General features: G+C 44.0%; 1 protein-coding gene across 6 annotated transcripts in view; it reads right to left on the bottom strand.

The window, feature by feature from the left end:
• The window catches only part of tmem94 (transmembrane protein 94), a 168550-nt gene that overhangs the window by 28342 nt on the left and 124805 nt on the right, over positions 1–15403 (bottom strand). For all 6 annotated transcript variants that reach the window (XM_070857485.1, XM_070857484.1, XM_070857482.1 and 3 more), the window contains 4 exons: positions 15162–15270; positions 12927–13116; positions 3534–3611; positions 2681–2766 (listed from right to left, as the gene is read on the bottom strand). In XM_070857485.1, coding sequence (XP_070713586.1) covers positions 2681–2766; positions 3534–3611; positions 12927–13116; positions 15162–15270 — 463 coding nt within the window. The remainder of the gene's footprint in view (positions 1–2680; positions 2767–3533; positions 3612–12926; positions 13117–15161; positions 15271–15403) is intronic.

The raw sequence follows: 15403 nt of genomic DNA, 5'->3' as shown, positions 1-15403 counted from the left end.
AGAATTTTAAAATTGCAGGTACCAATGTCGGTCAGTGAGCACAGGGGTGAAGGGTGAGTAAGGCTCCTGCTTAAATATTGTACGTGAACCTATGTAGATCACCCAGGGCCATGGACGACAGGTAGTTTTGGAAAATTTGACACTTTAATGAATACAGTTAACGAGGATACGGCTCTCACCCAACGAGCTAAAGATTGGCTCCCATTTCTGAGCCCTCCAAAAGCACTGTCCATTAATTTTAAAAACCTATGTGGGGTAGTGCAACAGACCAAAACACCAAGCTTCAGCTCACTGGTTTGGAATGCAATTCAGATAAGAAAAGAACAGAAGATAGAAATTGGGAGCAGGAGTAGGCCATACGGTCCCTCGAACCTGCTCCACCATTCAAGATCATGGGTGATCATCGCCCTCAATTCCATTTTCCTGCCCTACCCCCCATATCCCTTGATTCTTTGAGTCCAAAAATCAATCTATCTCGGCCTTGAATGCACTTACGACTGAGCATCCACAGCTCTTGGTGGTAGAGAATTCCAAAGATTCACAACCCTCCGAGTGAAGAAATCCCTCATCTCTTAAATGGCTGACCCTTTATCCTGAGACTGTGACCCGTAGTGCTAGACTCACCAGCCAGGGAAAACAACTCCTCAGCATCTATCCTGTCAAACCCCCTCAGAAACTTATATGTTCTGATTGAGAAGTGACAGTCTCCTCTCTCTGATGGCTGCCAGTAATCCTAAACTGAAATAAGTTTAGGTAGGCTCTACACATGAACATAACAAATAGGAGCAGGAATAGGCCATTTGGCACCTCAAGCCTGCTCTGCCATTCAATAAGATCACGACTGATCTGATCTTGGCCTCAACTCCACTTCCCCGCCCGCTCCCCATAATCCTCGACTCCCTTATCATTCAAAAATCTGTAGCTCCACCTTAAATATATTCAATGACCCAGCCTCCACAGCTCTCTGGGAGTAGACAATTCCAAAGATTCACAACACTGAGAGAAGAAATTCCTCCTCATCTCCGTTTTAAATGGGCGACCCTTGATTCTGGAAACTATGCCCCCTAGTACTAGATTCCCCCACAAGGGGGAACATCCTCTCTGCATCTACCCTGTCAGGCCCCCTCATAATCTTATACGTTTTCAATAAGATCACCTCTCATTCTTCTAAACTCCAATGGGTATCGGCCCAATCTGCTCAACCTTTCTTCATAAGGCAACCCCTTCAGCTCAGGAATCAACCTAGTGAACCTTCTCTGAACTGCCTCCAACGCAGCGCCTAGTCGATAAGATTCCACAGCACTTAAGACCTGGCAAGTTCAGTTTGATGTAATGAGATCCAACGAGAAATGGAGAACTTAGAGGCATTGGACACCTTCTTGGATACAGTGCAGGGGGAGATCTCTACTGCATCTGACCTAGGCACATCAATGGCTTAAAATTGAGGAAAATGACTTGCTCCCAAGCATTCCCATCCTTCAGCATGATGACAGCTGCAGTCCAAATGCAAACCCATATTCTACTAGAAGCTCACACACATCACCGACTGCTCACACACCTGCAGAGAAACAGCGCTGGAAATAAAACACTGCTTCTACTGGTATAGAATATGAAAAATGCTTGAAAAGATTTCCATGAGTTAAAGTAATAGATAGCTATTCACTAAACTTAATTCATGTCATTTCAACCCTATTTACACAGGGAAAGTAAAAGATGGGGAAAAGATCCCTGCGGTTCATATGACTGGCCCCAGTGTCCAAGGAATACATCCCTCTCCTGCCGCTCGATCAACTGTTTCTCCAGGTAATTATCCACTGATACAATCAGTTCCCAGTCCATTCCGTACATTACAATGTAATCAATAAAGTGAATCACAGCCTGCAGCGGGATACAATAAACTGCTTAACAAGGGGACTATAACCCTCTCCTCGATGTGGACAGATTGAACCAAGAATATATGCTACATTTCTCGGGTCAGTCATAATTAATATGCGCACATAATATTGGCATAGCACCATGGCCACTCACATTTCGGAGCCTGCACCAGAATCTGTAATCTAACAGCTTGGGAACTGAACCTTCGCTACTATTAGGGATACAGGGCTTCCGTTAACGTGGAGAGACTGGAGAAGCTGGCATTGTTCGCCTCAGTGCAGAAAAGGTTAAGGGGAGATTTAATAGAGGTGTTCAAAATCATGAAGGGGTTTGAAAGAGTAAATTAGGAGAAATGGTTTCCAGTGGCAGGGGGTCAGTAATCAGAGGACGCAGATTTAGGGTAATCGACAAAACAACCAGAGGTGGGATGAGGAGAATTTTTTTAATGCAGCGAGTTATGTTCTGGAATGCACTGCCTGAAAAGGCGATAGAAGCAGAAATCAATAACAACTTTACAAAGGGAATTGCATAAATACTTGAAGGGGAAAAACTTCCACAGTTATGGGACTAATTGGATAGCTCTTTCAAAGAGGCTCAACGGGCCAAATGGCCTCATTCTGTGCGGCATTATTCCGATTCTACAATTAGAACACAGATTTTAAATATTCTTTCACCAGAATTTGTATTCACACATCACAGTAATCTGCTAGGTTTATTCCTGTCACTTCCAACCTGGTAATTACAGTGAAAACTTGTAGCTACTTTTTGTGCTGTTGTTTTGATCGCACACACAGCGCACACTTACCTCAGTAATGGATAGCAGAAGCAGGACAGCCAGAGAACATCGGTGGTGCCAAGTGGTGGAGGCAGCTGAACCAGACAGGCCAAAAACTGCTCAAACACAGAGAGCCCAGTATTAATGAGGGGTCATCATGTCCTCCAGCACAGCACTGGTAAGTAAACACGACAAAATGCTGTGTACAATTACGTCAGTGATACAACCCAGCAGATAATACTAGACACATGGCTAAAGCAGTACGCACCCGAATATACGCCCCACTTTCAATCACATCCCGCGGCTTTACTCTCAGCATTCCTGGACGACCAGAACAGAATCTACTCAATGGCTCAGTGATACACATGGTGCGGCACTGAGCAATGGAGACCAGAAAGGTTTAAAACACAATCCCTGCTCTGTGCTAAGTTAGCCAATATCAGCTGGAGTAGAACTGGGGAATGACCCGAAGCTAAGGACAAAAAAAAAACCATGGTTCCGGCTCCTGAGTGACTCTTGCTGGGGAAGAGAGGATGGGCGATGGAGGGGCAGGGAGCGACGACAGTGAGGGGGCAGGGGCAGGGAGAGCGCGAGCAGGGGGTTGGAGAGTGGCATCATTGCCCAGAGTAGACAGGAACTTGGCTCGGAGAAAATGAGTGCGCTCAATAGTGAATTACTGCACGATCCACCACAATGATGCACATGTAAAGCACAGTCTTACCAGTTACTTAAATTTCCAGCCTTACACTCAAGAATGATTAGCATTTCTAAGCCACTTTTAAGTAATAGAATGTCACATTTTGGAAGCAACATTAGGAGGCTAAAGTAGAGAACTGATGAGTACTAGTTGAACATTGAAGAAAGAAAGAATTGACTTTCCCACCTGAATGAAGACCAGAGTAAGCTGGCACTGTAACAGGAAGAGAAAGCATTTCCTGATTCCATATGTTGTGTGTCGTGCCTGCAGAAAAATGGCAACGCCAATGGTTAAATTAAACTGGAACGAGGTTATGTTCATTGTCGTTGTTTAGGCTACACCATCCGCAAACTTCATATAAATACACCGTACACTGCACATATAGGTCTTAGAATTTTTGCTGCACGGATTTATTATTTAGTCTTAGTTTGGTGCTAGTTTGTGGAATAGTAGCTGGCAGAATCTAGTGACCTGGTCTGATGCACAACACTGTTACGTCACAGTGCTGAGAATCACTAGCGTTGCTGGCGTGGAGCCTAGCCCACCGGGTGCACGTACGGGGAAATCAAGCACCCCATAACCAACAATTTTTCAAAGCTAGAAAATCACGGTTTGTGTGACGGCAATTTCCCAACATGCACTCCTGTGGATGAAGATCCACACCAGGACAGGTGGAAAATTTTTAGCAACAGGAAAATGCCACTTGGTCCAAAAAGCCCACCCTTCAATTTGTTAGATTATTCCTATCAACCGGTCTTCTTATGAAATCCAATTGTCTCCGGATTCCATTTATATTGCTTGCTTAAATTCTAATTCTACCTTCTTGAGCATCCCTGATTATAATCGCTCATTGGTGGCCATGCCTTCTGTTGCTTAGGCCCCAAGCTCTGGAATTCCCTGCCTAAATCTCTCTGCTTCTCTACCTCTCTTTCCTTCTTCAAGACACTTCTCAAAACCTCCCTCTTTGACCAAGCTTTTGGTCACCTGCCCTAATTTCTCCTTGTGGCTCCATGTCAAATATTTTGTCTTATAATACTTCTGTGAAGCGCATTGGGATGCTTTACTATGTTAAAGGTGCTATTTAAATACAAGTTGTTGTTGTTGTAAATAGTCTTCCCTATTAACTTATTCTTAGCCAAGAAGGATCAAGGCCCACAGCGCAGGCGGAAAAACATAAAAGATATGAGATAAACCAACACTAAGTCATTTGGTGATACGGTACCAAGTAATACTACTGCCTTCTGGGTAGAAAAACGCCCATCTGACTTCCATTCTTAATCATAACTTTCCAATTTTTTAATGAGTGCTGCCTGGTGTTTAAACTGAAGCCACATATCAGACAGTATCACAACAAGGAGACACCTTTCATATTACCTTATAACAATGGCTATATATAGGGCAAAACATTTTCAGAAATGCCATCCTATGTAAAACTGACAAGAGCTCAGATTATCTGACAGTCTCAGATACTGGTTTCATTCTTACTAGGACAGAGCCACAGCTGGCACTGTCGGAGGTGCCATCTTTCGGATGAGACGTTAAACAGAGGCTCCGTCTGCTCTCTCAGGTGGATGTAAAAGATCCCATGGCGCTATTTCGAAGAAGAGCAGGGGAGTTATCCCCGGTGTCCTGGCCAATATTTATCCCTCAACCAACATAACAAAAAAACAGATTATATAGTCATCATCACATTGCTGTTTGTGGGAGCTTGCTTTGCGCAAATTGGCTGCTGCGTTTCCTACATTACAACAGTGACTACATTCCAAAAGTACTTAATTGGCTGTAAACCGCTTTGAGACGTCTAGTGGTCGTGAAAGGCGCTATATAAGTCCAAGTCTTTCTTTCTTTCTAAATATATCAGGGATCATCAAGTAACATTTCAGTTACCCGCCACAATTTGTGCAGGACAAAGCCTTTCACAAGATGCCATCGGTGCACAGCAGCAATCTGGCACACAATATAAAGGTACCTCACAGCTCAAAGATTCAATTCAATTTTATTTGTACTGAATCCATTTATATTCCCGTGCCTAGGGTCATGCTGTACTGTGCAAACAAGACCAAATTTTGGGGAAGCTCAATTATCCAACTTCATTGTTGGAGGGAAGGTCCCTCCATGGTGGATGATAATGCAGGAGACTAGAACGAGGGTGCATAATCCGAGAATAAGAGGCCACCCATTTAAAACTGAGATGAGGAATTTCTTCTCTGAGGTTGTGAATCTGTGGAATTCACTGCCTCAAAGAGCTGTGGAAGCTAGGTGATTGAGTAGATTTAAGACAGAGATAGACAGTTTCTTAACCGATAAGGGAATAAGGGGTTATGGGGAGTGGGCAGGGATGTGGACCCGAGTCCATGATCGGATCAGCCATGATCGTATTAAATGGCGGAGCAGGCTCAAGGGACCATATGGCTTATTCCTGCTCCTATTTCTTATGTAGGTTCTACCATACACATCCAATTTAAGTCTCAAATTTAGGGCTCAGCCATGGGTCAGTGGGTAGCACTCTCGCCTCTGAGTCAGAAGGTTGTGGGTTCAAGTCCCACTCCAGGGACTTGAGCATAAAATCTAGGCTGGTACTTCAGTGCAGTGCTAAGGGAGCGTTGCACTGTCGGAGGTCTTTCGGATGAGGACACATTTAATCAGGGACTGGTCCGCCCCCTCAGTTAGACGTAAAAGATTCCACGGCACTATTCCGAAGAGTAGGGACTTTTCCCCAATGTCCTGGCGAACATTTATAACAGATTATCTGGTCAATACAGTGCCATTACATTACAACTGTGACATTTAGCTGATTCTTGTGCCTGACTATCATCCAGGGGCTCTTTCTGGTGGAAGTCAGGGGAGGACATGATTGGGCTTGGTTGTAATTCCTTTCATAGTTGAATACTACACTTCAAAAAGGTACTTCATTAGCTGTGAAGCAGTTTGGGACGTCCTGAGGTTGTTATATAAGTGCTTATATTTTTTGCTGTCTTTATGTTATAGAATTATGATCCTTTACATTAATCACCTATCTTAAACTACCTTCATATTTCTAGGAGTCTATATACTTGTGATAGGTAACCTCAAAGCTGGTAAAACAGTCTCGATGGCTAGATGCCAACCAGCTTAGGCTAAGTGTAAGCAAAACCTAATTTGATTTGGTTCACTGGGACATCTTCTTGGAGAAAGCCTCTCACAAAGTGACATGAATAGCTCTAACCTTGAGAATGTTAATCAGCTAAAATACTTCGATATATTTAGACAGCACACTGTCATTAAAGGATCCTGTTACCAAACATCAGTGAGATTATCACCAAAACTGGCACCACTTTAACAACAGGTTATGCATTATGGAGAAAGTAGCAGCTTCAGAAGACAGTGTAGTAACGCTGCCTCAAATTGATTATGGCATGTGATCCCAAGGCCTTGGCGTGTACACTCTGTACCAGTCTGCAGTCAGCATACAACTCCAAATAAATGACCAGTGCAGCTGTCCATACTATTCCACACATAAATCGAGCTGACACTTTGGTATTGAGCCATCCAGACAAGACGCCTCGGATCCGATGGCTTGAGTGCGCTGAATTAGCTGATGCGCCAGTAGGGGTGTTCACAGACACCCTCAGCGCATATCGATTAGGGAGGGAAAAACAACATTGAGCTATGATTCTTACTCCTCATGGTCATCCAGGGGTCCTTGCTGGAGAGTTTATCATGATGGAAGTCAGGGGAGGACATGATTGGGCTTGGTTGCGATGCCTTCCATGGTCAAATAATCTGTAGACATATGCTAAATGGGCTGGTGCAATAGAAACATAGAAAGTAGGTGCAGGAGTAGGTCATTCGGCCCTTCACCACCATTCAATACGATCATGGCTGATCATGCAACTTCAGTAACCCATTCCTGCTTTCTCTCCATACCCTTTGATCCCTTTAGCCGTAAGGGCCACATCTAATTCCCTTTTGAATATATCTAACGAACTGGCCTCAACAACTTTCTGTGGTGGAGCATTCCACAGGTTCACAATTCTCTGAGTGAAGAAGTTTCTCCTCATCCTTAGACTGTGACCCCTGGTTCTGGACTTCCCCAACATCAGGAACATTCTTCCTGCATCGAACCTGTCCAATCCCGTCAGAATTTCTATGATAGAAATACATTTCTATCACGGTGCACAGTCTTCCCTTGGGGAGGGGTTATACTAATATGGCAGGGGGATGGGAACATACGCAGGGAGACAGAGGGAAGTAAAATGGGGGCAGAAGCAAAAGATAGAAAGAAGAAAAGTAAAAGTGGAGGACTGGGAAACCCAAGGCAAAAATCAAAAAGGGCCAAATTACAGCAAAATTTTAAAGGGACAAAGTGTGTAAAAAAGACAAGCCTGAAGGCTCTGTGCCTCAATGCGAGGAGTATTCGTAATAAGGTGGACGAATTAACTGCGCAGGCAGCTATTAACAAATATGATATAATTAGCATCACGGAGACATGTATCCAGGGTGACCAAGGCTGGGAACTCAACATCCAGGGATATTCAACATTCAGGAAGGATAGACAGAAAGGAAAAGGAGGTGGGGTAGCGTTGCTGGTTAAAGAGGAAATTAACACAATAGTAAGGAAGGACATTAGCTTGGATGATATGGAATCTGTACGGGTAGAGCTGCGGAATACCAAAGGGCAGAGTTGTGTACAGACCACCCAACAGTAGTAGCGAGGTTGGGGACAGCATCAAACAAGAAATTAGGGATGCGTGCAATAAAGGTACAGCAGTTATCATGGGTGACTTTAATCGACATATTGATTGGGCTAACCAAACAGGTAGCAATACAGTGGAGGAGGATTTCCTGGAGTGTATTAGGGATGGTTTTCTAGATCAATATGTCGAGGAACCAACTAGAGGGCTGGCCATCCTAGACTAGGTGATGTGCAATGAGAAAGGACTAATTAGCAATCTTGTGCGAGGCCCCTTGGGGAAGAGTGACCATAATATGGTAGCACTCTTTGTTAAGATGGAGAGTGACACAATTAATTCAGAGACTAGGGCTCTGAACTTAAGGAAAGGTAACTTCGATGGTATGAGACGTGAATTGGCTAGAATAAACTGGCGAATGATACTTAAAGGGTTGACGGTGGATAGGCAATGGCAGACATTTAAAGATCACATGGATGAACTTCAACAATTGTACATCCCTGTCTGGAATGAAAACAAAACGGGGAAGGTGGCTCAACCGTGGCTAACAAGGGAAATTAAGGAGTGTGTTAAATCCAAGGAAGAGGCATATAAATTGGCCAAAAAAAGCAGCAAACCTGAAGACTGGGAGAAATTTAGAATTCAGCAGAGGAGGACAAAGGGTTTAATTAGGAGGGGGAAAATAGAGTATGAGAAGAAGCTTACTGGGAACATAAAAACTGACTACAAAAGCTTCTATAGATATGTGAAGAGAAAAAGATTAGTGAAGACAAAGGTAGGTCCCTTGCAATCAGAATCAGGTGACTTTATAATGGAGAACAAAAAAATGGCAGACCAATTGAACAAATACTTTGGTTCTGCTTTTACGAAGGAAGACACAAATAACCTTCCGAAAATATTAGAGGACCGAGGATCTAGTGAGAAGGAGGAACTGAAGGAAATCCTTTTTAGTCAGGAAATTGTGTTAGGGAAATTGATGGGATTGAAGGCCGATAAATCCCCAGGGCCTGATAGTCTGTATCCCAGATTACTTAAGGAAGTGGCCCTAGAAATAGTGGATGCATTGGTGATCATTTTTCAACAGTCTATCGACTCTGGATCAGTTCCTATGGACTGGAGGGTAGCTAATGTAACACCACTTTTAAAAAACGGGAGAGAGAAAACGGGGAATTATAGACCGGTTAGCCTGACATCGGTAGTGGGGAAAATGTTGGAATCAATTAAAGATGAAATAGCAGTGGATTTTGAAAGTAGTGACAGGATCGGTCCAAGTCAGCATGGATTTATGAAAATCATGCTTGACAAATCTTCTAGAATTTTGAGGATGTAACTAGTAGAATGGACAAGGGAGAACCAGCGGATGTGATGTATTTGGACTTTCAAAAGATTTTTGACAAGGTCCCACACAAGAGATTGATGTGCAAAATTAAAGCACATGGTATTGGGGGTAATGTATTGACATGGATAGAGAACTGGTTGGCGGACAGGAAGCAGAGAGTCGGGATAAATGGGTCCTTTTCAGAATGGCAGGCAGTGACTAGTGGGGTGCCGCAGGGCTCAGTGCTGGGACTCCAGCTATTTACAATATACATCAATGATTTAGATGAAGGAATTGAGTGTAATATCTCCAAGTTTGCAGATGACATTAAGCTGGGTGGCGGTATGAGCTGTGAGGAGGATGCTAAGAGGCTGCAGGGTGATTTGGACAGGTTAGGTGAGTGGGTAAATGCATGGCAGATGCAGTATAATGTGGATAAATGTGAGGTTATCCACTTTGATGGCAAAAACATGAAGACTGAATATTATCTGAATGGCGGCAGATTAGGAAAAGGGGAGGTGCAATGAGACCTGGGTGTCATGGTACATCAGTCATATGAAAGTTGGCATGCAGGTACAGCAGGCGGTGAAGGCGGCAAATGGCATGTTGGCCTTCATGGCAAGGGGATTTAAGTATGGGAGCAGGGAGGTCTTACTGCAGTTGTACAGGGCCTTGGTGAGGCCTTACCTGGAATATTGTGTTCAGTTCTGGTCTCCTAATCTGAGGAAGGACGTTCTTGCTATTGAGGGAGTGCAGCGAAGGTTCACCAGACTGATTCCCGGGATGGCAGGACTGACATATGGATCGACTGGGCCTGTATTCACTGGAGTTTAGAAGAATGAGAGGGGAGAAACATATAAAATTCTAACGGGACTGGATTAGATGCAGGAAGAATTTTCCCGATGTTGGGGAAGTCCAGAACCAGAGGTTACAGTCTAAGATTAAGGGGTAAGCCATTTAGCACCGAGATGAGGAGAAACTTCTTCACTCAGAAAATTGTGAACCTGTGGAATTCTCTACTGCAAAGAGTTGTTGATGCCAGTTCGTTAGATATATTCAAGAGGGAGTTAGTTATGGCCCTTACGACTAAAGAGATCAATGGGTATGGAGAGAAAGCAGGAAAGGGGTACTGAGGTGAATGATCAGCCATGATCTTATTGAATGGTGGTGCAGGCTCGAAGGGCCGAATGGCCTGCTCCTGCACCTATTTTCTATGTTTCCTCTCGGACATTCTATAAAACAATGTGGAATGCCCAATTTAGCACAGGAAACCCATGATGGTTGTTAATTAAGCTTAATTTTTGCAAATAATATTTACAAGCATAATCCACATAGCTGTTATGAAACAAGGCTCCATGTGGGGGGCAAGTACGCAAGCAGCCTGACTGGAAGGCCTAACCTTTCAGCACCATGACATGACTATCTAACGAAGTATATCAAGAAGGAGGCTCCTGAAATGGAGTTTTATTATACCAGCTCGGTCAAAGAAACTGTCCCCACACTGAGTTGGGCCCGCTGACCAGAGAGATTAGCCATCTTGGTAAGTTTATCTTCATTCTTCAAACGGAAGCCTTCCTCACACACCGCAGAAATGCAGCCCTCGTCAAACTGACTCCTGGGAGACACTTGTTCAGCATGCAGCAAACGTTAGCAGCGGTGCTGATACATAACGCGCTGTTCTTATGATATCGGGGGACACCGCACCTGCACATTGGTTCGTTCTGACATTGAGCCAGGCCTGTGGGGACACTCCGTGTGGGGATTCAATTTGATGATTGATGTACTAAGGTAGGTAACCTATCATTCCCTTGAAATGGAGCCCTAACATCACACCAGCTCAGTCAAAGATGCTACCCTGTGAGTCTTTGTAATGAATTGTTCGGTAAACTTAAGAGGACTACTCCATGTAACTGTATTTAAGAGGTTCCTGGGAAGCCACCCTTGGGACAGCTTGAACAGCCCTTAAAACAGTAATAATGTAAAATACATGTAACCACCCACTCAGCTCTGGTTACTGGGTAACCTTGTGGTTCCAACCATGTGGAATTTGTTACCACATGGAGTAGTTGAGGCAAACAGCATAGATGCCTTTAAGGGGAAGCTAGATAAACACACGAGGGAAAAAGGAATAGAAGGATATGCCGATGGGGTTAGAGGAAACAGGGCGAAAGAAAGCTCACGTGAAGCATAAACACCAGCACAGATCTGTTGGGCTGAATGGCCCGTTTCTGTGCAGTAAATGATGTAATTCTATACGGTTCACTTGAGACTGGAAAATTTCAGCTCAGAATTTCTTTGGAGTGCTCCTTTTTTTTCTTGTGTTTTTCTGGTTGATGCAGTTTAAGTAGAGCACTCTGTCCTTGTGGGTATATCGAGAACCTGAGGCAGCAATTATTGATGCCGTGATCTGGCGACAGACATCTTACACTTTCCAAGCCCATCTGTTACGGAGAATATAGTGTTACAGTCTTTCTAAGGCCCGAGACCCTTTGCATTGAAGCAGTCACATTCCTTTCACAAGTGGATTAACAATCTGACAACGATTGTCCAGGTCATTTTCCCTTGATACCGAGATATACCCTCAAAACAAGGCAGTCAAGAAAAGTAGTAAGGACATCTAAAAGCGCTTCACAGCCAATAAATTACATTTGAAGTGTAGACAAGGTTATACAGACAAACACAGCAGCCAATTTAATTACAAATAGGCACATAGGAACAGGAGTAGGCCATGCAGCCCCTCGGGTCTGCTCCGCCATTCAATTAGATCATGGCTGATCTGTAACTCAGCTCCATTTACCTGCCATTGCTCCATATCCCTTGATGCCCTTAACTAATAAAAATCTATCGATCTTGATCTTGAAAGCTCCAATTGTCCCAGCATCCACAGCCTTTGGCGGGGGGGGGAAAAGAGAGGAGAGAGTTCCAGATTTCCACTACCCTGTGTGTGAAAACGTGCTTTGTGATTTCACTCTTGAATGGCCGAGCTCCAATTTTAAGATTATGCCCTCTCCTTCTTGATTCCTCCAGCAGAGGAAATAATTTCTCCGTATCTACCCTATCAAATCCTTTTAACATTTTAAATACTTCGATCAGATCATCCCTCAATCTTATATATCCAAGGGAACACAAACTAGGTTTTTGCAACAAATATGACTCTCTCTTTCATAGAGAAAACCTACACTATATTTTGGGGGGGAATTCAAGAAGCTTTTAACACCAAATGCAATGGAGCTGGGGAAAGATGAACTGATGAGCCAGCTCAGTGGCTGCCATGGCGAGCAGACCATAATGTCGGCACTGGTACAGATGACACTGTGACTCTGTGTTCCTCAGGAACCCTTTGGAAGAGGGGCCGATTGCTACCTCATGTACCCAATGTGGAATGAAGATGAGAGGAGTGTTTCACAAAAGAACTGAGAAAAATATTTTCACGCAGAATTTACTTACCTTCAGCCCTTTAGTCATCCCAATCTATATCTATTCTAACACCTCAGCTCAGACAAAGGGGTTGCCTCACAGTGATAGGGGCGTAGGTAGCTGTCGAGTAGAAGAGGATTATTTTGCTGCATGCACACGTGCATATGCACGCACCTGTTCGATGAGTTTGATGATGCTGATGCTCTCCTCCTGGTGAAAGGAAATGGAACAGGGCAGGCTGTTCAAAAGGCCAGATAACTGCAGAGGTGAAAGTTCATCAGAATCAAATGAAACATTGGTGCTGGTGGCGTAGCCAAAGGTCTCCCAGGAACATCGGGACGGGTAGACTGGATCCAGTGCAACACTGTTAACAAATAATAGGAATCACAAACTGGAGATGAACACTTCTAATATGTATCTTAAAAAATGACCACATTTATTCCTGTGGTGTCTGCAGCAAGGGAACTCAGCACCACCTATTCCAGGCATAACAATGACCTAACCGCTAGTCACGATAGGGTGCCCCCTCCTTAGTTTGCGCTCCTCAACTCATGGCTGCTGCCTACAGAACACCCTCAATCCTGCAGTGTGCAACACTGCTAAAGACAGAGCATACAACTATGCTGGGAGTTCCCATTAGGCAATCTGCAGATCATTCAGCCTAGTTCCTCCCTCTGTGTAACTGATGTTATCTGTTGATTCCCCTCCCTTACTAAATTGTCTGTTTCTCTCAGTCGGCAGCTGATAGAAAGGTACACACCCGAGGTACAGACTTGTCGTTTTACAGATGCTGACTGACTGGTGCATATTTCCAGCATTTTCCTCCGATAAGATGCCCAGTTTTTAAAATTCAAACAATTATGTCAACAGACTGATTGTATCTAAATAGGTTGCTGTAAATATCTTGTTAACTGAATTACCACTGCACTAAGAGAATACATTTCTGGAAAAAAATGGACTATTAAATATTCTGTCTCTTGTTTTTCATTGTATATATTTGTCTATATCTGCTTAAGGAGTTCCCATTGTGTTGCCAAAACCCCTCTAATGCAATCCCAGGGTTATATTATTCGGTCACCATGAACCAGTGACCTTGATCAGAACCTGTGGGTTTGATCTGAGCTGTAACTGTGACTACATCCTGCTCTTCAATCAATCACTGTCCGACTTTCGCATAAGGAATTCTTCCAACCCAAGTGAAATATTATACTTTGCAGGAACACCACTTGGGTTGTTCTGCGGTTAGTAAAATCCATACTTGGTGTTTAAAGGTGAAAACTGGAATAATTACTGTGTGAAAAGACTAGAATGTAGCAGCCCAGAAACAAATAGAAAATCATATATAAAAACAGAAATGTTAATGGTCACCGACTCACTGACTGTCCAGCTATATTGACTGTCTCAATATTGGAGAGACTGTTCATCAAGTCCATTGTTACTCAGTGCCAGCTTAGCTCAGTTCACCGCACTCGAGTCGCCACGTCAGATGGTTGTGGGGTCACGTTTCAACTTGGGACACATAATCTCAGCTGTCATTTCAGTGCAGTACTGAAGGAGTGCTACACTGTCAGAGTTGCCGACTTTTGGATGAGATGTTAAAACAAAGATGTCTGTCTACTTGGGTGGGTGTAAAAGGTCCCCTGGCAATTTTTCACCAGAACAGACTAACTGGTCAATCACCTCTTCACTGTTTGCTGGGCCTTGCTGCGTGGAAATAGGTTGCTGTGTTTGTCTACCGTAACCACGTGTAGTGCCATCTGAGTCCAAACTTTCTATTTCATCCTCAAAGGCTGAGGACTTCCTGGCTGATCTTTTCATCCCCAACCCAGGAGTTCTGTGACCAGATATAGCATCACTTTCAGCTTAGACTGGCTAATAGACTGGGGATAGAACCTTTGGAACTTCCCATTTGTCCAATGGCTCGGGGTTGCAGTCATCCCTAAAGCCATCAGGGGGGAAATTCGCAGGACAAATCTGTCAGCCCCAAAGATGAAACCAAGTTATTAACGATCTTCCTTTCCCCTTGGTTGAGAGGTAGCTGGTTGAGACTAATTTCCGTCCTTCATAAAACCAAACTTTCTCCCTCAAAATCACCATGCCTTTGGTGAGCAGTGATTCTGAAGATAGCGGAAAAAGTTCCCACCCTCCCCCATTCGAGTTCTTCAGTGCTTTCTCTCTACAGAATGCAGCTGGAAAGGAGAAAAAGAATTCCATTTGAGTGCATACAGTCAACATCCTTGCTCCATGAATACACCGGATGCAGGGTGGCCTATTAAATTCTGGAATACTAAATGCTCAGAGATTCCTGCTGTGCCCAGGACTGGACGATTCCGTCCAGTTTTCCGCACTCAATCCGCCACTTGCTCTGCAAGTAAACTGTGCCAAACGTGCGGCGAACGAGATCCTCACCCAATGTCGCTCTGCAGGAAAAGGCAATTGTTCCTGAAGTTGGCAGAGCTGCCCAGGCAGCAAATCACCTCCTCATACTCCTGCATGATCTTCATCATCTCACACATTGCTGGAAAAGGAAAAACAGCACGCGTGTAAAAAAAACCACATGTAACGCAAGAATGAACACCCAGCACACGCAGCAAATCACCTCCTCATACTCCTGCATGATCTTCATCATCTCACACATTGCTGGAAAAGGA

The sequence above is a fragment of the Pristiophorus japonicus genome, chromosome 16 (assembly GCF_044704955.1).
Source record: "Pristiophorus japonicus isolate sPriJap1 chromosome 16, sPriJap1.hap1, whole genome shotgun sequence".
NCBI classification, from domain to species: domain Eukaryota; kingdom Metazoa; phylum Chordata; class Chondrichthyes; family Pristiophoridae; genus Pristiophorus; species Pristiophorus japonicus.
This window is presented reverse-complemented; position numbering and strand designations above follow the sequence as displayed.